General features: G+C 46.5%; 3 protein-coding genes across 3 annotated transcripts; all 3 read right to left on the bottom strand.

Annotated features, from left to right (window-relative positions):
- Positions 1–8,609: 8,609 nt before the first annotated feature.
- Positions 8,610–9,488, bottom strand: LOC138363549 (NADH-ubiquinone oxidoreductase chain 2-like). The gene has a single exon (XM_069322903.1). The coding sequence runs from the start codon at positions 9,486–9,488 to the stop codon at positions 8,610–8,612; it is 879 nt and encodes a 292-aa protein (XP_069179004.1).
- A 711-nt stretch (positions 9,489–10,199) lies between these two features.
- LOC138363548 (uncharacterized) lies at positions 10,200–10,568 on the bottom strand. Its single transcript, XM_069322902.1, has one exon. It carries the CDS (start codon positions 10,566–10,568, stop codon positions 10,200–10,202), a length of 369 nt encoding a protein of 122 aa, XP_069179003.1.
- Positions 10,569–10,709: 141 nt separating this feature from the next.
- On the bottom strand, positions 10,710–11,495 carry LOC138363547 (uncharacterized). The gene has a single exon (XM_069322901.1). It carries the CDS (start codon positions 11,493–11,495, stop codon positions 10,710–10,712), a length of 786 nt encoding a protein of 261 aa, XP_069179002.1.
- Positions 11,496–13,848: the final 2,353 nt, after the last annotated feature.

Genomic DNA, 13,848 nt, shown 5'->3' with positions numbered 1-13,848 from the left:
TGGAAAGAGATGTTGTTGTCTTGCCTATATGCTGAGTTCTTTGGGGCTTTCAGTTCCCAGGTGGACATTTGAAGGCATAGGCGACGTTGGTCTCTTTTAAGGCATTCTGATTTGTGTCTGGAGAGTTTTTCATGAGTAAGGTGGCCGTTTTTTTGGTTTTATAGTAAATCGTCAATTGTATCTTCTGCTTTTTGGCTGTAGGGATAACGTTCCTATTAACACTATTTTTCAGAACCCTTTCCTCCGTTTTATGAGCTGTGGGAAAGAAGTTCCTGTAAAATAGTCTAATAGAGGGTATAGGTGTTGTGATAGTTGACTCTTCAAAGGTTGCATGGCGTTTCACCTTCCTTTTTATGATGTCTTGAACTAAACCATTGGAGAAACCGTTGTTGACTAGGACCTGCCTTACCCTACAGAGTATTTCATCGACTTGCTTCCATCCTGAGCTGTGGCTGAGAGCACGGTTGATGTAAGCATTGACAACACTTCTCTTGAACCTGTCTAGGCAGTCACTGTTAGCATTGAGGCATATTCCTAGGTTTGTTTCCTTAGTGTAGACTGCAGTGTGGAAAACTCCGCTCCTTTCAGTGACTGTTACATCTAGAAAGGACAGCTTCCCATTCTTCTCCATCTCGTAAGTGAAACTCAACACAGAATTCTGCTCGAATGCCTCCTTCAGCTAACGCAGAAGTCTGACATCAGGTTCCTGTGTAAAAATGTCGTCAACATTTCTGCAGTATACGGCGGGCTTCAAGTTCCTGCCAACTAAGACCTTCTGTTCGATGGTTCCCATGTAGAAGTTCGCAAACAGGACACCTAGGGGAGAACCCATGGCGAACCCATCTACTTGCTTATACATGTGCCCATCAGGGCTCAAGAAGGGTGCGTCTTTAGTACAAGCTTGGAGAAGTTTCCTTAGAATGTTTTCTGGTATGTCAAGAGGAGTACAGGCTGGATCACGATACACTCTGTCTGCCATCATCCCGATTGTTTCATCCCCAAGTACGTTGGTAAACAGTGATTCTACGTCCAACGAGGCTTTTATCCCCGTGGCCCTGTGTTCCCCGCAGAAAGTCAACAAATTCCTTTGGAGACTTCAGGCTGAAAGCACAAGGTACATAAGGACTCAGCAAGCCGTTGAGTCGCTTTGCCCGACTGTATGTGGGTGTGGGTATCTGGCTGATGATTGGCCGAAGTGGGTTTCCAGGCTTGTGTGTGTATTGACATTTCCATATGCATACCCAGGTTTGTATTCCCCAATAATCTTTGGCAGGTGGAGTCCGGATTTCTTGGCGTTCACAGTTTCGATCAATCTGTTTACCTTTGTTTTCAATTCGGCTGTAGTGTCCTTCATTACCCTTTGGAATTTAGTTTGGTCAGAGAGTATGAGGTTCATTTTCGCCAGATATTCGTCTTTCTTAAGAATGACGTATATTGGCGACTTGTCACCTCTCCTGACGATTATCTCCTTGTTCTCACGAAGGCTCTTAGCTGCCGCTTTGAGCTCGGGGGACAGTATGGTACTTCTGTAGTTTCCTCGAATCTTTCCTCCTTCTGCAATAAGTTTTGTTGCAAGGAGGCATTCGAGTGGAATTCTGTGTTGAGTTTCACTTACGAGCAAGTAAGTGCTCGGACAAAAGCTGATGGTAGCCGAGGCAATTACCCCATCAGCCCGCAGGCACTCTAATGGTAATCTTGGGCATAGTATTTTATCAAATCACCTCATTCTTCGGAGCTCACGTGAGGAACACAAATGCGACCAAACCTAAATGGTCCCCAGGTATTCATGCAACTGAAAACTCACACCCCAAAAGTGACTCGAACCCATACTGCCAGGATCACTATGCAACTGGTGAAAAGGGCACCTTATCCACTCGACCATCACGACCGGACAATTGCTGATGGTAGCCGAGGCTATTTCCCCATCATCCAGCCAGCACTCTGATGGTAATCTTGGGCATAGCATTTTAACAAATCACCTCGTTCTTTGGGGCACACGTGAGGAACACAAATGCGAACAAGCCTGAATGGTCCCCAGTCATACATGCAATTGAAAACTCACACCCAAGGAATGACTCGAACCCATACTGCCAGGAGCACTATGTAACTGGTATACAGGGCACCTTATACACTCAACCCTCACGTCTGGACAAAAGCTGATGGTAGCTGAGGCTATTTCCCCATCAGCCCGCCGGCACTCTGATGGTAATCTTGGGCATAGTATTTTATCAAATCACCTCATTCTTTGGGGCACATGTGAGGAACACAAATGCGAACAAGCATGAATGGTCCCCAGGCCTACATGCAACTGAATAGTAAAAGGGGAAACAGCCTTGGCTACCATCAGCTTTTGTCCGGTCGTGATTATATGTTCCTTAATGAAGCCCTGTTGCTTATGCATTGTTATTCGCCTGGAAAGAAACGTTGTTGTCTTGCCTATATACTGAGTTCTTTGGGGGCTTACAGTCCACATGTGGGCATTTAAAGGAATAGACGACGTTGGTTTCCTTCAAAGCGTTCTGCTTGGTGTCTGGGGAGCTTTTCATGAGTAGATTGCCCGTTTTTTGGTTTTATAATAAATTATCAATTGTATCTTCTGATTTTTTCCTGTAGGGATGACGTTCCTATCAACAACATCTTTCAGGACCCTTTCCTCCGTTTTATGAGCTGTCGAGAAGATGTTCCTGTAAAATCGTCTAATAGGGGTACAGGTGTTGGATTGGTTGACTCTTCAGAGGTTGCATGGCGTTTCACCTTTCTTTTTATGATGTCTTCAACGAAACTGTTAGAGAAGCCGTCGTTGACTAGGAACTGCCTTACCCTACAAAGTTGTTCGTCGACTTCTTTCAATTCTGAGCTGTAGCTGAGAGCATGGTTGACGTAAGCATTGACAACACTCCTCTTATACCTGTCTGGGCAGTCACTATTGGCATTGAGGCACATTCCTATGTTTGTTTTCTTGGTGTAGACTGCAGTGTGGAAGCCTCCGCTCCTTTCCGTGACTGTTACATCCATAAAGAGCAGCTTCCCATTATTCTCCATCTCTTAAGTGAAACTCAACACAGAATTCCGCTCAAAATGCCTCCTTCAGCTGCTGCAGATAACTGGCATCAGGCACCTGTGTAAAACTGCCTTCAACATACCTGCAGTATATGGCGGGTCTCAAGTCCATGTCAACTAAGACCCTCTGCTCGATGGTACCCATGTAGAAGTTAGCAAACAGGACACCTAGGGGAGAACCCATGGCGACCCCATCTACTTGCTTATGCATGTGCCCATCTGGGCTAAAGAAGGGTGCTTCTTTAGTGCAGGCTTGGCGTAATTTCCTTAGTATGCTTTCTGGCATGTCAAGAGGAGTGCAAGCCGGGTCACGATACACTCTGTCTGGTATCATCCCAATTATTTCGTCCACAGGTACATTGGTAAATAGTGACTCTACATCCAATGAGGCTCTTATCCCCGTGGCCTGTGCTCCTTGCAGTAAGTCGACAAATTCCTTGGGGGACTTCAAGTTGAAAGCACAAGGTACGTAAGGTGTCAGCAAACCATTGAGTCGCTTAGCCAGTCTGTATGTGGGTGTGGGTATTTGGCTGATAATTGGCCGAAGTGGGTTTCCAAGCTTGTGGGTTTTGACATTTCCATAGGCATACCCAGGTTTGTATTCCCCAAAAACTTTGGCAGGTGGAGTCCGGATTTCTTGGCGTTCACAGTTTCGATCAATCTGTTTACCTTCGTGTTCAATTCGGCTGTAGTGTCCTTCGTTACCCTTCGGAGTTTAGTTTGGTCAGAGAGTATGAGATTCATTTTTGCCAGATATTCGTCTTTTTTAAGAATGACGTATATTGGCGATTTGTCACCTGTTCTGACGACTATCTCCTTGTTCTCGCGTAGGCTCTTACCTGCCGCTTTGAGCTCGAGGAACAGTATGATACTTCTGTAGTTACCTCGATCTTTCCTCCTTCTGCAATACGTTCTGCTTGCAAGGTGTCTTTAGTGGTAACCTTCTTTACCAGGCAAGCTGGCTTGCCCGTCCTTCCAATACAACGTCGCAATTTGACGTATACTTTACATAAGGCCAAAAATGGTCGTACTAGAAAATGGAAGTGGCTCCGGAAATTGACGTATTTTCCCGTTTTCTGTTTTGGCTTCTCAGGTAGGTTAGGAAAAGCGACATTTTAGCACGAAAGTTTCTTGACGTTGGGAAACCTTTGGAGGACGAGCTGGTCTGGGTGTGTGGAACACTGTCAGAAGACACAACGTGTTGATATAGGGGTTAATATCGTACTTGATCAAAACTTGTGAGTATATGGGATAATATTTTACTCAGCAACATGTGAGTGTAAGAAATAATGTTTTACAGGCGCACAATGTAATGGTGGTATTGAATAATATGCAAGACGATCAGAGCGCATTGATGTTTGGGATGCTAAAACTGGCGTATAACAGGTGGGGTAAATGGAACAGTGTAATACTCGCAAACACCGTGAACATAGAAGCAGCTTGACCACAATACTTCAAACTTTATTTGCAAGGGGAGCGAATATTAAATGTTCAGCCAGATATTGCGACCTGAGGCGAGGCAGCAATTGTACACATCACCTGACTGGAGGTGAGGCAGTAGTTGTACACATCACCTGACAGGAGGTGAGGCAGTAGTTGTACACATCACCTGACAGGAGGTGAGGCAGTAGTTGTACACATCATCTGACAGGAGGTGAGGCAGTAGTTGTACACATCACCTGACAGGAGGTGAGGCAGTAGTTGTACACATCACCTGACAGGAGGTGAGGCAGTAGTTGTACACATCACCTGACTGGAGGTGAGGCAGTAGTTGTACACATCATCTGACAGGAGGTGAGGCAGTAGTTGTACACATCATCTGACAGGAGGTGAGGCAGTAGTTGTACACATCATCTGACAGGAGGTGAGGCAGTAGTTGTACACATCATCTGACAGGAGGTGAGGCAGTAGTTGTACACATCATCTGACAGGAGGTGAGGCAGTAGTTGTACACATCACCTGACTGGAGGTGAGGCAGTAGTTGTACACATCATCTGACAGGAGGTGAGGCAGTAGTTGTACACATCACCTGACTGGAGGTGAGGCAGTAGTTGTACACATCACCTGACAGGAGGTGAGGCAGTAGTTGTACACATCACCTGACAGGAGGTGAGGCAGCAGTTGTACACATCACCTGACAGGAGGTGAGGCAGCAGTTATACACATCACCTGACAGGAGGTGAGGCAGCAGTTGTACACATCACCTGACAGGAGGTGAGGCAGCAGTTATACACATCACCTGACAGGAGGTGAGGCAGGAGTTGTACACATCATCTGACAGGAGGTGAGGCAGGAGTTGTACACATCGCCTGACAGGAGGTGAGACAGCAGTTGTACACATCACCTGACAGAGGAGGCGAGGCAGCAGTTGTACACATCACCTGACAGGAGGTGAGGCAGCTGTTTTACACATCACCTGACAGGAGGTGAGGCAGGAGTTGTACACATCACCTGACAGGAGGCGAGGCAGGAGTTGTACACATCACCTGACAGGAGGTGAGGCAGGAGTTGTACACATCACCTGACAGGAGGCGAGGCAGGAGTTGTACACATCACCTGACAGGAGGTGAGGCAGGAGTTGTACACATCACCTGACAGGAGGTGAGACAGCAGTTGTACACATCACCTGACAGAGGAGGCGAGGCAGCAGTTGTACACATCACCTGACAGGAGGTGAGGCAGCTGTTGTACACATCACCTGCCAGGAGGTGAGGCAGCAGTTGTACACATCACCTGACAGAGGAGGTGAAGCAGCAGCTGTCAATCAGTCGGACTGGAGCCCACCACGCGTCTGGAGTCAATACCCTCGAGCTCTACTCAGGCAAACAAAGGCATGAATTATATACACACTGCACATCCTGAGTATGTGTTACAAGCCATCACCTCGTCCTGTTTCGATAGTACTTTTCATAACTGTGTAGACCATGCTACATACATAGACGTAATGGGCAATTATATAGTAGAATTTGGTACTTTTCACTTTATTGTCCGAAAAATAACTAAAAACCACTTATGTGCTATACTAGGCCTAGTATCGCACATATATGTACCATATTAGCATGTATTAGGCCAAGGAAAGTTAGATTAGGTTAGGGTAGGTTTTTCTTTGTAACATCAGTACGCTAACTTGTCCGTTTTGTCCAAATTTAATAGTACCGATTTCTACTTTCCAATTGTCTTTTACTTCAATATATGTACGATGATTCTCATTGTTTCTAAAAATGCTACCTAAACAGGAGGATGGGCTGTACAGTCACACTTCCTCAACAGCAAGATAAATTGTCGTTGTGTCTGCTTGGGATCGATACCAACTTCGTTGTTTAATGATGACCAAACCACAACTTAGGAGATGGAGAAGCGACGACTTTTCGGTCTTTCCTGGACCATTATCAAGTCGTGATAATGACAACTTGATAATTCTGGTGTGAGATTTGGTCATCATTTCTTCAGTAATGTTATTGCGACTCATCATCTGCGTTGCTTAATATTTTTTTAACATAAATATGTTGTTATTACCGCCGGGGATAACGTCCAGTATATCCCCAAGTGTGTAAAAGTTGGTGTGTTGAGATATGTTGGAAGACCTGCTGGAAGAACATGTCTTCCAGCAGGCAGGAAGTCACGGAAGAGCGAGGGAGAAGGAGCCAGCACAGGCCAAGTCAACAAGAAACTATCCTCTCTCTGGTTATTAACTGGTCAGTATTTGCGACTAAACCCAAGTCTGTCAGAGGCGGCTGTTCCCTCCCCTGGGGCTTGACCGGTCTATCACTGCCTCTCACACATTGATATTATTACACTCTTCACCGTTTGATAAACTTTGTTTAGCAACTTCTCCCTTCGTCTTGCCTCCAGAGATATAGTGACGATGATAGGTGTCACTGACTCCTCAGTTGCACACGCAGGACTACAGGCCACCTATGCAAAGATTTGCAAGTCAAATGTGTGCAAGGGATCAAGTCGCTTTTCAACATATGTACACATCACCTATATATTAATACAAGTCCAATATGAACAGATTAAAAGTCCCTTAGTACTTATGTAGAAGGCAAGTTAGCGTAGATATACGCCACATATGTGAAGATTTACAAGTCACTTATGAAATAATTTACAACTTAACTATTTAGTTACTTATTTCAACTATGTAATTAATGATTTATAAGCCAACCTATACAGGTGTCCAAGTCACCTTGGCACAGATGAATAAGTCGCCAATATTCTGATATAAGAATCAACAATGTACAGATGTACAGGTCACCTATATGTTATTATACGAGTAACATATATGCATATATATTAATCATCAAATTACAGATATATAAGTCAACTTTGCACTGATATTCAAGTCACCTGTGAATAGACCTATAGGTCACCTATATACTGATATACGAGTCATCTATAAACAGATGTATGTCACTTATGTACTGATATACAAGTCCCATATGTTCAGATGAGGAAGTCACGTAAATACTGACATACAAATCGCATATGTTCATATGTATACATCACATATATACTTATCGGCAAGTAACATGTACCGACGTATAAGTCACCTAAGCATCCTATATCGCTACCACACGTAGTCAGTAACTAACTGGTCCTAAACTCCCATTTAATTACACTTCGCTACCACAAGACAAACAACAGTGATAGAGTAAACATCTCATTGCTTCGCTGATAGTACCAGGCATAACCAGGAAGTTGGCAATGAGCCACAGCATGACCAGGAAGTTGGTGGAGAGTCACAGCATGACCAGGGAGATGGTGGTGAGTCACAGTATGACCAGGGAGTTGGTGGTGAGCCACAGCATGACCAGGGAGTTGGTGGTGAGCCACAGCATGACCAGAGAGTTGGTGGTGAGCCACAGCATGACCAGAGAGTTGGTGGTGTGCCACAGTATAACCAGGGAGATGGTGGTGAGTCACAGCATGACCAGGAAGTTGGTGGTGAGCCACAGCATGACCAGGGTGTTGGTGGTGAGCCACAGCATGACCAGGGTGTTGGTGGTGAGGCACAGCATGACCAGGGTGTTGGTGGTGAGCCACAGCATGACCAGGGTGTTGGTGGTGAGGCACAGCATGACCAGGGTGCTGGTGGTGAGCCACAGCATGACCAGGGTGTTGGTGGTGAGTCACAGCATGACCAGGAAGTTAGTAATGAGCCACAGCATGACCAGGAAGTTGGAGGAGAGTCTCAGCATGACCAGGAAGTTGATGGTGAGCCACAGCATGACCAGGAAGTTAGTGGAGAGTCTCAGCATGACCAGGAAGTTGGTGGTGAGCCACAGCATGACCAGGAAGTTAGTAATGAGCCACAGCATGACCAGGAAGTTGGTAATGAGCCACAGCATAACCAGGAAGTTGGTGGAGAGTCTCAGCACGACCAGGAAGTTGGTGGTGAGCCACAGCATGACCAGGAAGTTGGTGGTGAGCCACAGCATGACCAGAAAGTTGGTGGAGAGTCTCAGCACGACCAGGAAGTTGGTGGTGAGCCACAGCATGACCAGGAAGTTGGTGGAGAGTCACAACATGACTAGGAAGTTGGTGGAGAGTCACAACATGACCAGGAAGTTGGTGGAGAGTTTCAGCATGACCAGGGAGATGGTGGTGAGCCACAGCATGACCAGGGAGTTGGTGGTGAGCCACAGCATGACCAGGGAGTTGGTGGTGAGCCACAGCATGACCAGGGTGTTGGTGGTGAGCCACAACATAACCAGGGAGTTGCTGATGAGCCACAGCATGACCAGGGAAATGGTGGTGAGCCACAGCATGACCAGGGAGATGGTGGTGAGCCACAGCATGACTAGGAAGTTGGTGGTGAGCCACAGCATGACCAGGGAAATGGTGTTTAGCCTCAGCATGACCAGGAAGTTGGTGGTGAGCCACAGCATGACCAGGGTGTTGGTGGTGAGCCACAGCATGACCAGGGTATTGGTGGTGAGCCACAGCATGACCAGAAAGTTGGTGGTGAGCCTCAGCATTACCAGGAAGTTGGTGGTGAGCCACAGCATGACCAGGAAGTTGGTGGAGAGTCTCAGCATGACCAGGAAGTTGGTGGAGAGTCTCAGCATGACCAGGGAGATGGTGGTGAGCCACAGCATGACCAGGGAGTTGGTGGTGAGCCACAGCATGACCAGGGTGTTGGTGGTGAGCCACAACATAACCAGGGAGTTGCTGATGAGCCACAGCATGACCAGGGAAATGGTGGTGAGCCACAGCATGACCAGGGAGATGGTGGTGAGCCACAGCATGACTAGGAAGTTGGTGGTGAGCCACAGCATGACCAGGGAAATGGTGTTGAGCCTCAGCATGACCAGGAAGTTGGTGGTGAGCCACAGCATGACCAGGGTGTTGGTGGTGAGCCACAGCATGACCAGGGTGTTGGTGGTGAGCCACAGCATGACCAGGGAGTTGTTGGTGAGCCACAGCATGACCAGGGTGTTGGTGGTGAGTCACAGCATGACCAGGAAGTTAGTAATGAGCCACAGCATGACCAGGAAGTTGGTGGTGAGCCACAGCATGACCAGGAAGTTGGTGGTGAGCCACAGCATGACCAGGAAGTTGGTGGAGAGTCTCAGCATGACCAGGAAGTTGGTGGTGAGCCACAGCATGACCAGGAAGTTGGTGGTGAGCCACAGCATGACCAGGAAGTTGGTGGAGAGTCACAACATGACCAGGAAGTTGGTGGAGAGTCACAACATGACCAGGGAGATGGTGGTGAGCCTCAGCATTACCAGGAAGTTGGTGGTGAGCCACAGCATGACCAGGAAGTTGGTGGTGAGCCACAGCATGACCAGGAAGTTGGTGGAGAGTCTCAGCATGACCAGGAAGTTGGTGGTGAGCCACAACATGACCAGAGAGTTGGTGGTGAGCCTCAGCATTACCAGGAAGTTGGTGGTAAGCCACAACATGACCAGGAAGTTGGTGGAGAGTCTCAGCATGACCAGGGAGATGGTGGTGAGCCACAGCATGACCAGGGAGTTGATGGTGAGCCACAGCATGACCAGGGTGTTGGTGGTGAGCCACAACATAACCAGGGTGTTGGTGGTGAGCCACAGCATGACCAGGGAGATGGTGGTGAGCCACAGCATGACCAGGGAGATGGTGGTGAGCCACAGCATGACCAGGGAGTTGGTGGTGAGCTACAGCATGACCAGGGTGTTGGTGGTGAGCCACAACATAACCAGGGTGTTGGTGGTGAGCCACAGCATGACCAGGGAGTTGCTGATGAGCCACAGCATGACCAGAGTGTTGGTGGTGAGCCACAACATAACCAGGGAGTTGGTGGTGAGCCACAGCATGACCAGGGAGATGGTGGTGAGCCACAGCATGACTAGGAAGTTGGTGGTGCGCCACAGCATGACCAGGGAAATGGTGTTGAGCCTCAGCATGACCAGGGAGTTGTTGATGAGCCACAGCATGACCAGAGAAATGGTGGTGAGCCACAGCATGACCAGGGAGTTGCTGATGAGCCACAGCATGACTAGGAAGTTGATGGTGAGCCACAGCATGACCAGGGTGTTGGTGGTGAGCCACAACATAACCAGGGTGTTGGTGGTGAGCCACAGCATGACCAGGGAGATGGTGGTGAGCCACAGCATGACCAGGGAGATGGTGGTGAGCCACAGCATGACCAGGGAGTTGGTGGTGAGCTACAGCATGACCAGGGTGTTGGTGGTGAGCCACAACATAACCAGGGTGTTGGTGGTGAGCCACAGCATGACCAGGGAGTTGCTGATGAGCCACAGCATGACCAGAGTGTTGGTGGTGAGCCACAACATAACCAGGGAGTTGGTGGTGAGCCACAGCATGACCAGGGAGATGGTGGTGAGCCACAGCATGACTAGGAAGTTGATGGTGAGCCCCAGCATGGCTAGGAAGTTGATGGTGAGCCTCAGCATGATTAGGAAGTTGATGGTGAGCCACATCATTACCCGAAAATTGGTAATGAGCCACAGCATGACCAGGGAGTTGGCGGAGAGCCATAGCATGACCAGGAAGTTGGTGGTGAGCCATAGCATGACCAGGAAGTTGTTGGTGAGCCACAGTATGACCAGGAAGTTGGTGGTGAGCCACAGCATGACCAGGAAGTTGGTGGTGAGCCACAACATGACCAGGGAGTTGATGGAGAGCCATAGCATGACCAGGAAGTTGGTGGTGAGCCACAGCATGACCAGGAAGTTGGTGGAGAGCCACAGCATGACCAGGGAGTTGGTGGAGAGCCATAACATGACCAAGAAGTTGGTGGTGAGCCCCAGCATGACCAGGGAGTTGGTGGTGAGCCATAGCATGACCAGGAAGTTGGTGGTGAGCCACAACATGACCAGGAAGTTGGTGGTGAGCCACAACATGATCTGGAAGATGGTGGTGAGCCACAGCATGACCAGAGAGTTGATTGTGATCCACAATATGACCAGGAAGGTGATAGCGAGCCACATCATGACGGGGATGATGATGGTGAGTCACAGCGTGACAAGGGAGTTGGTGGTGATCCACAATATGACGAGAGAGGTGATGGTGAGCTACTGCATGACGAGGGAGGTGATGGTGAGCCACAGCATGACGAGAGAGGTGATGGTGAGCTACTGCATGATGAGGGAGGTGATGGTGAGCCACAGCATGACGAGAGAGGTGATGGTTGTTACTGCATGACGAGGGAGGTGATGGTGAGCCACAGCATGACGAGAGAGGTGATGGTGAGCTACTGCATGATGAGGGAGGTGATGGTGAGCCACAGCATGACGAGAGAGGTGATGGTTGTTACTGCATGACGAGGGAGGTGATGGTGAGCCACAGCATGACGAGAGAGGTGATGGTGAGCTACTGCATGATGAGGGAGGTGATGGTGAGCCACAGCATGACGAGAGAGGTGATGGTGAGTTACTGCATGACGAGGGAGGTGATGGTGAGCCACAGCATGACGAGGGAAGTGAAGGGGAAGCGCAACACCATCATAACGAGGTAATGCATGTTGATGATGTTATGATCGAGAAGTAATTCTCGTCCATAACTGTATTAAAACATTAAGTGCCAAGCCGGGCTACGTAAAACTCGAATTTTGACCTTTTATGTTGTTTGTTTATTATAATGTTGAAAATATTACAGTGTACAGTGTAGGATAATATATTATTTGTTATACAACAGACAAGTGGAATAATTTGCATTTCAATGATTTAAGCTTTACCTATTACGCTGATAATGTTATGTTATCTTGTAGTAGTGAAATTCAGATGTTAATTTATTGTATATTTTCGCATTTTTTCATATATGTAATTTGTGTACTTGAGTGTATTTAACTGAAGAAACAGGGAAGGTAAGCCGAGTGGAGAGGATATACTGTTTGTGTAGCCAGGAATTCTTCATGTCCAATTAGTTATTTTCCTGATACACTGATTTTTATTTAGTAATGAATTAATGGGAGATTTGTTGCACTAGATTGATCTTTGTTGTTATAAATAATTGAACCTTCCTGGATATTCTGGTAGTGATTATTTATCTAATATATGGAACAGTGAATATATATGAATGTTTTTGAGTTAGTTATTAATATTACTTGTAGCAGTTTGAAGTACTTAACTTTATGTATTCATAAGTTCATGCCATTCTCTCTGTCCCGCAGCCACTGGAACTAATCAACATTTTAGCTCTGTTATCATTGTTCGTGGTAAGTTAAGTGAATTATTGTGATATTTGCTGTTTCTACCTCCTTTGTGTTTTCATCCTCCCTCATCTTAATTAATGTTATTAGGGAGGGTCATGCCGACTAAGGGGATGAGCGAGACCAATAGAGGAAACGAGCCATAACAGAGGTAATACCCAGCTATGCATTGAGTGATGGGCGGGCAATCACTATCAAATAAATGACCTGTGTGTGATGCGTATAATGAGGAGTTGAAAATTATGTTGTGGTAACCTATGGCTCGGCCAACAATTTGGTCGTCAGTTATATCCTAAATAACTCGACAAATGGTACATTGTACGTAATTAATTGCATATATTTTGTTAACAACAGATAATTGCTACCCACTTGAATTATTAGGACTGAACGAGAACTGTCCTAGCTCGCCAGTGACTGGCTGGGACCAGCTATCTTTCTCAGCCAGGCTTTTGTGTTAACAGATTATTTACGATAATGGTTCAAACTAACCAGGCTGTTACTTAGTGTAGTGTAGTGTATTAATAAAAGATGATTTCTATATTAACAATAGGTTATCAGCTTCACAAGACCCTCAATTGTCTAGCTAAACGAACTACGGAGTTAAATTTCTGAATCTATTATGTGCCTCTGTAACCCTTGCCCTTATAACCATTGTAGAAAGTGTTACTTAGCGGTCTCTTTTTTTTGGGGGGAAAAGAGGCCGCAAAGGTCTCAAAGGTTTCTTATTGGGATAGTTTCAGGCGAAAGGGGCCGCTAAGGTCTTAAAAGATTTCTTATGGGGAAATTCACATTTTTTCAGTTCTTACCGAGAATAAAATCTACAGACAATTTTTGTTTGTTTTCAAAATCCGTCATTTGCAGTTAAGGATTTCTTATGAGAAAATAATTTCAGAGATCTTAGAAGTTTGTTAGGAGTTCTTATTGGAGAAATTCAAAATTTTTCAGAGTTCAGTTTTATGAAAATATTTCAGAGTTCATATAATCACGGAAGTGTATTTAAGAGTGTTAGACCGAAATTTGTAAAAAAAGAGACCAATTTCAGAGAATATTGTCATAGAAGTTTTGTTAAGGAAAAGAGACATCTTAGCCGTGACTTTTAGTTTTTATATCCGTTTACAGCTAGTTCACCTGAG

Source organism: Procambarus clarkii, chromosome 11 (assembly GCF_040958095.1).
Source record: "Procambarus clarkii isolate CNS0578487 chromosome 11, FALCON_Pclarkii_2.0, whole genome shotgun sequence".
In the NCBI taxonomy this organism is placed as follows: domain Eukaryota; kingdom Metazoa; phylum Arthropoda; class Malacostraca; order Decapoda; family Cambaridae; genus Procambarus; species Procambarus clarkii.
Note: the sequence above shows the minus strand (reverse complement) of the source record. Positions and strands in the feature narration are given on the sequence as shown.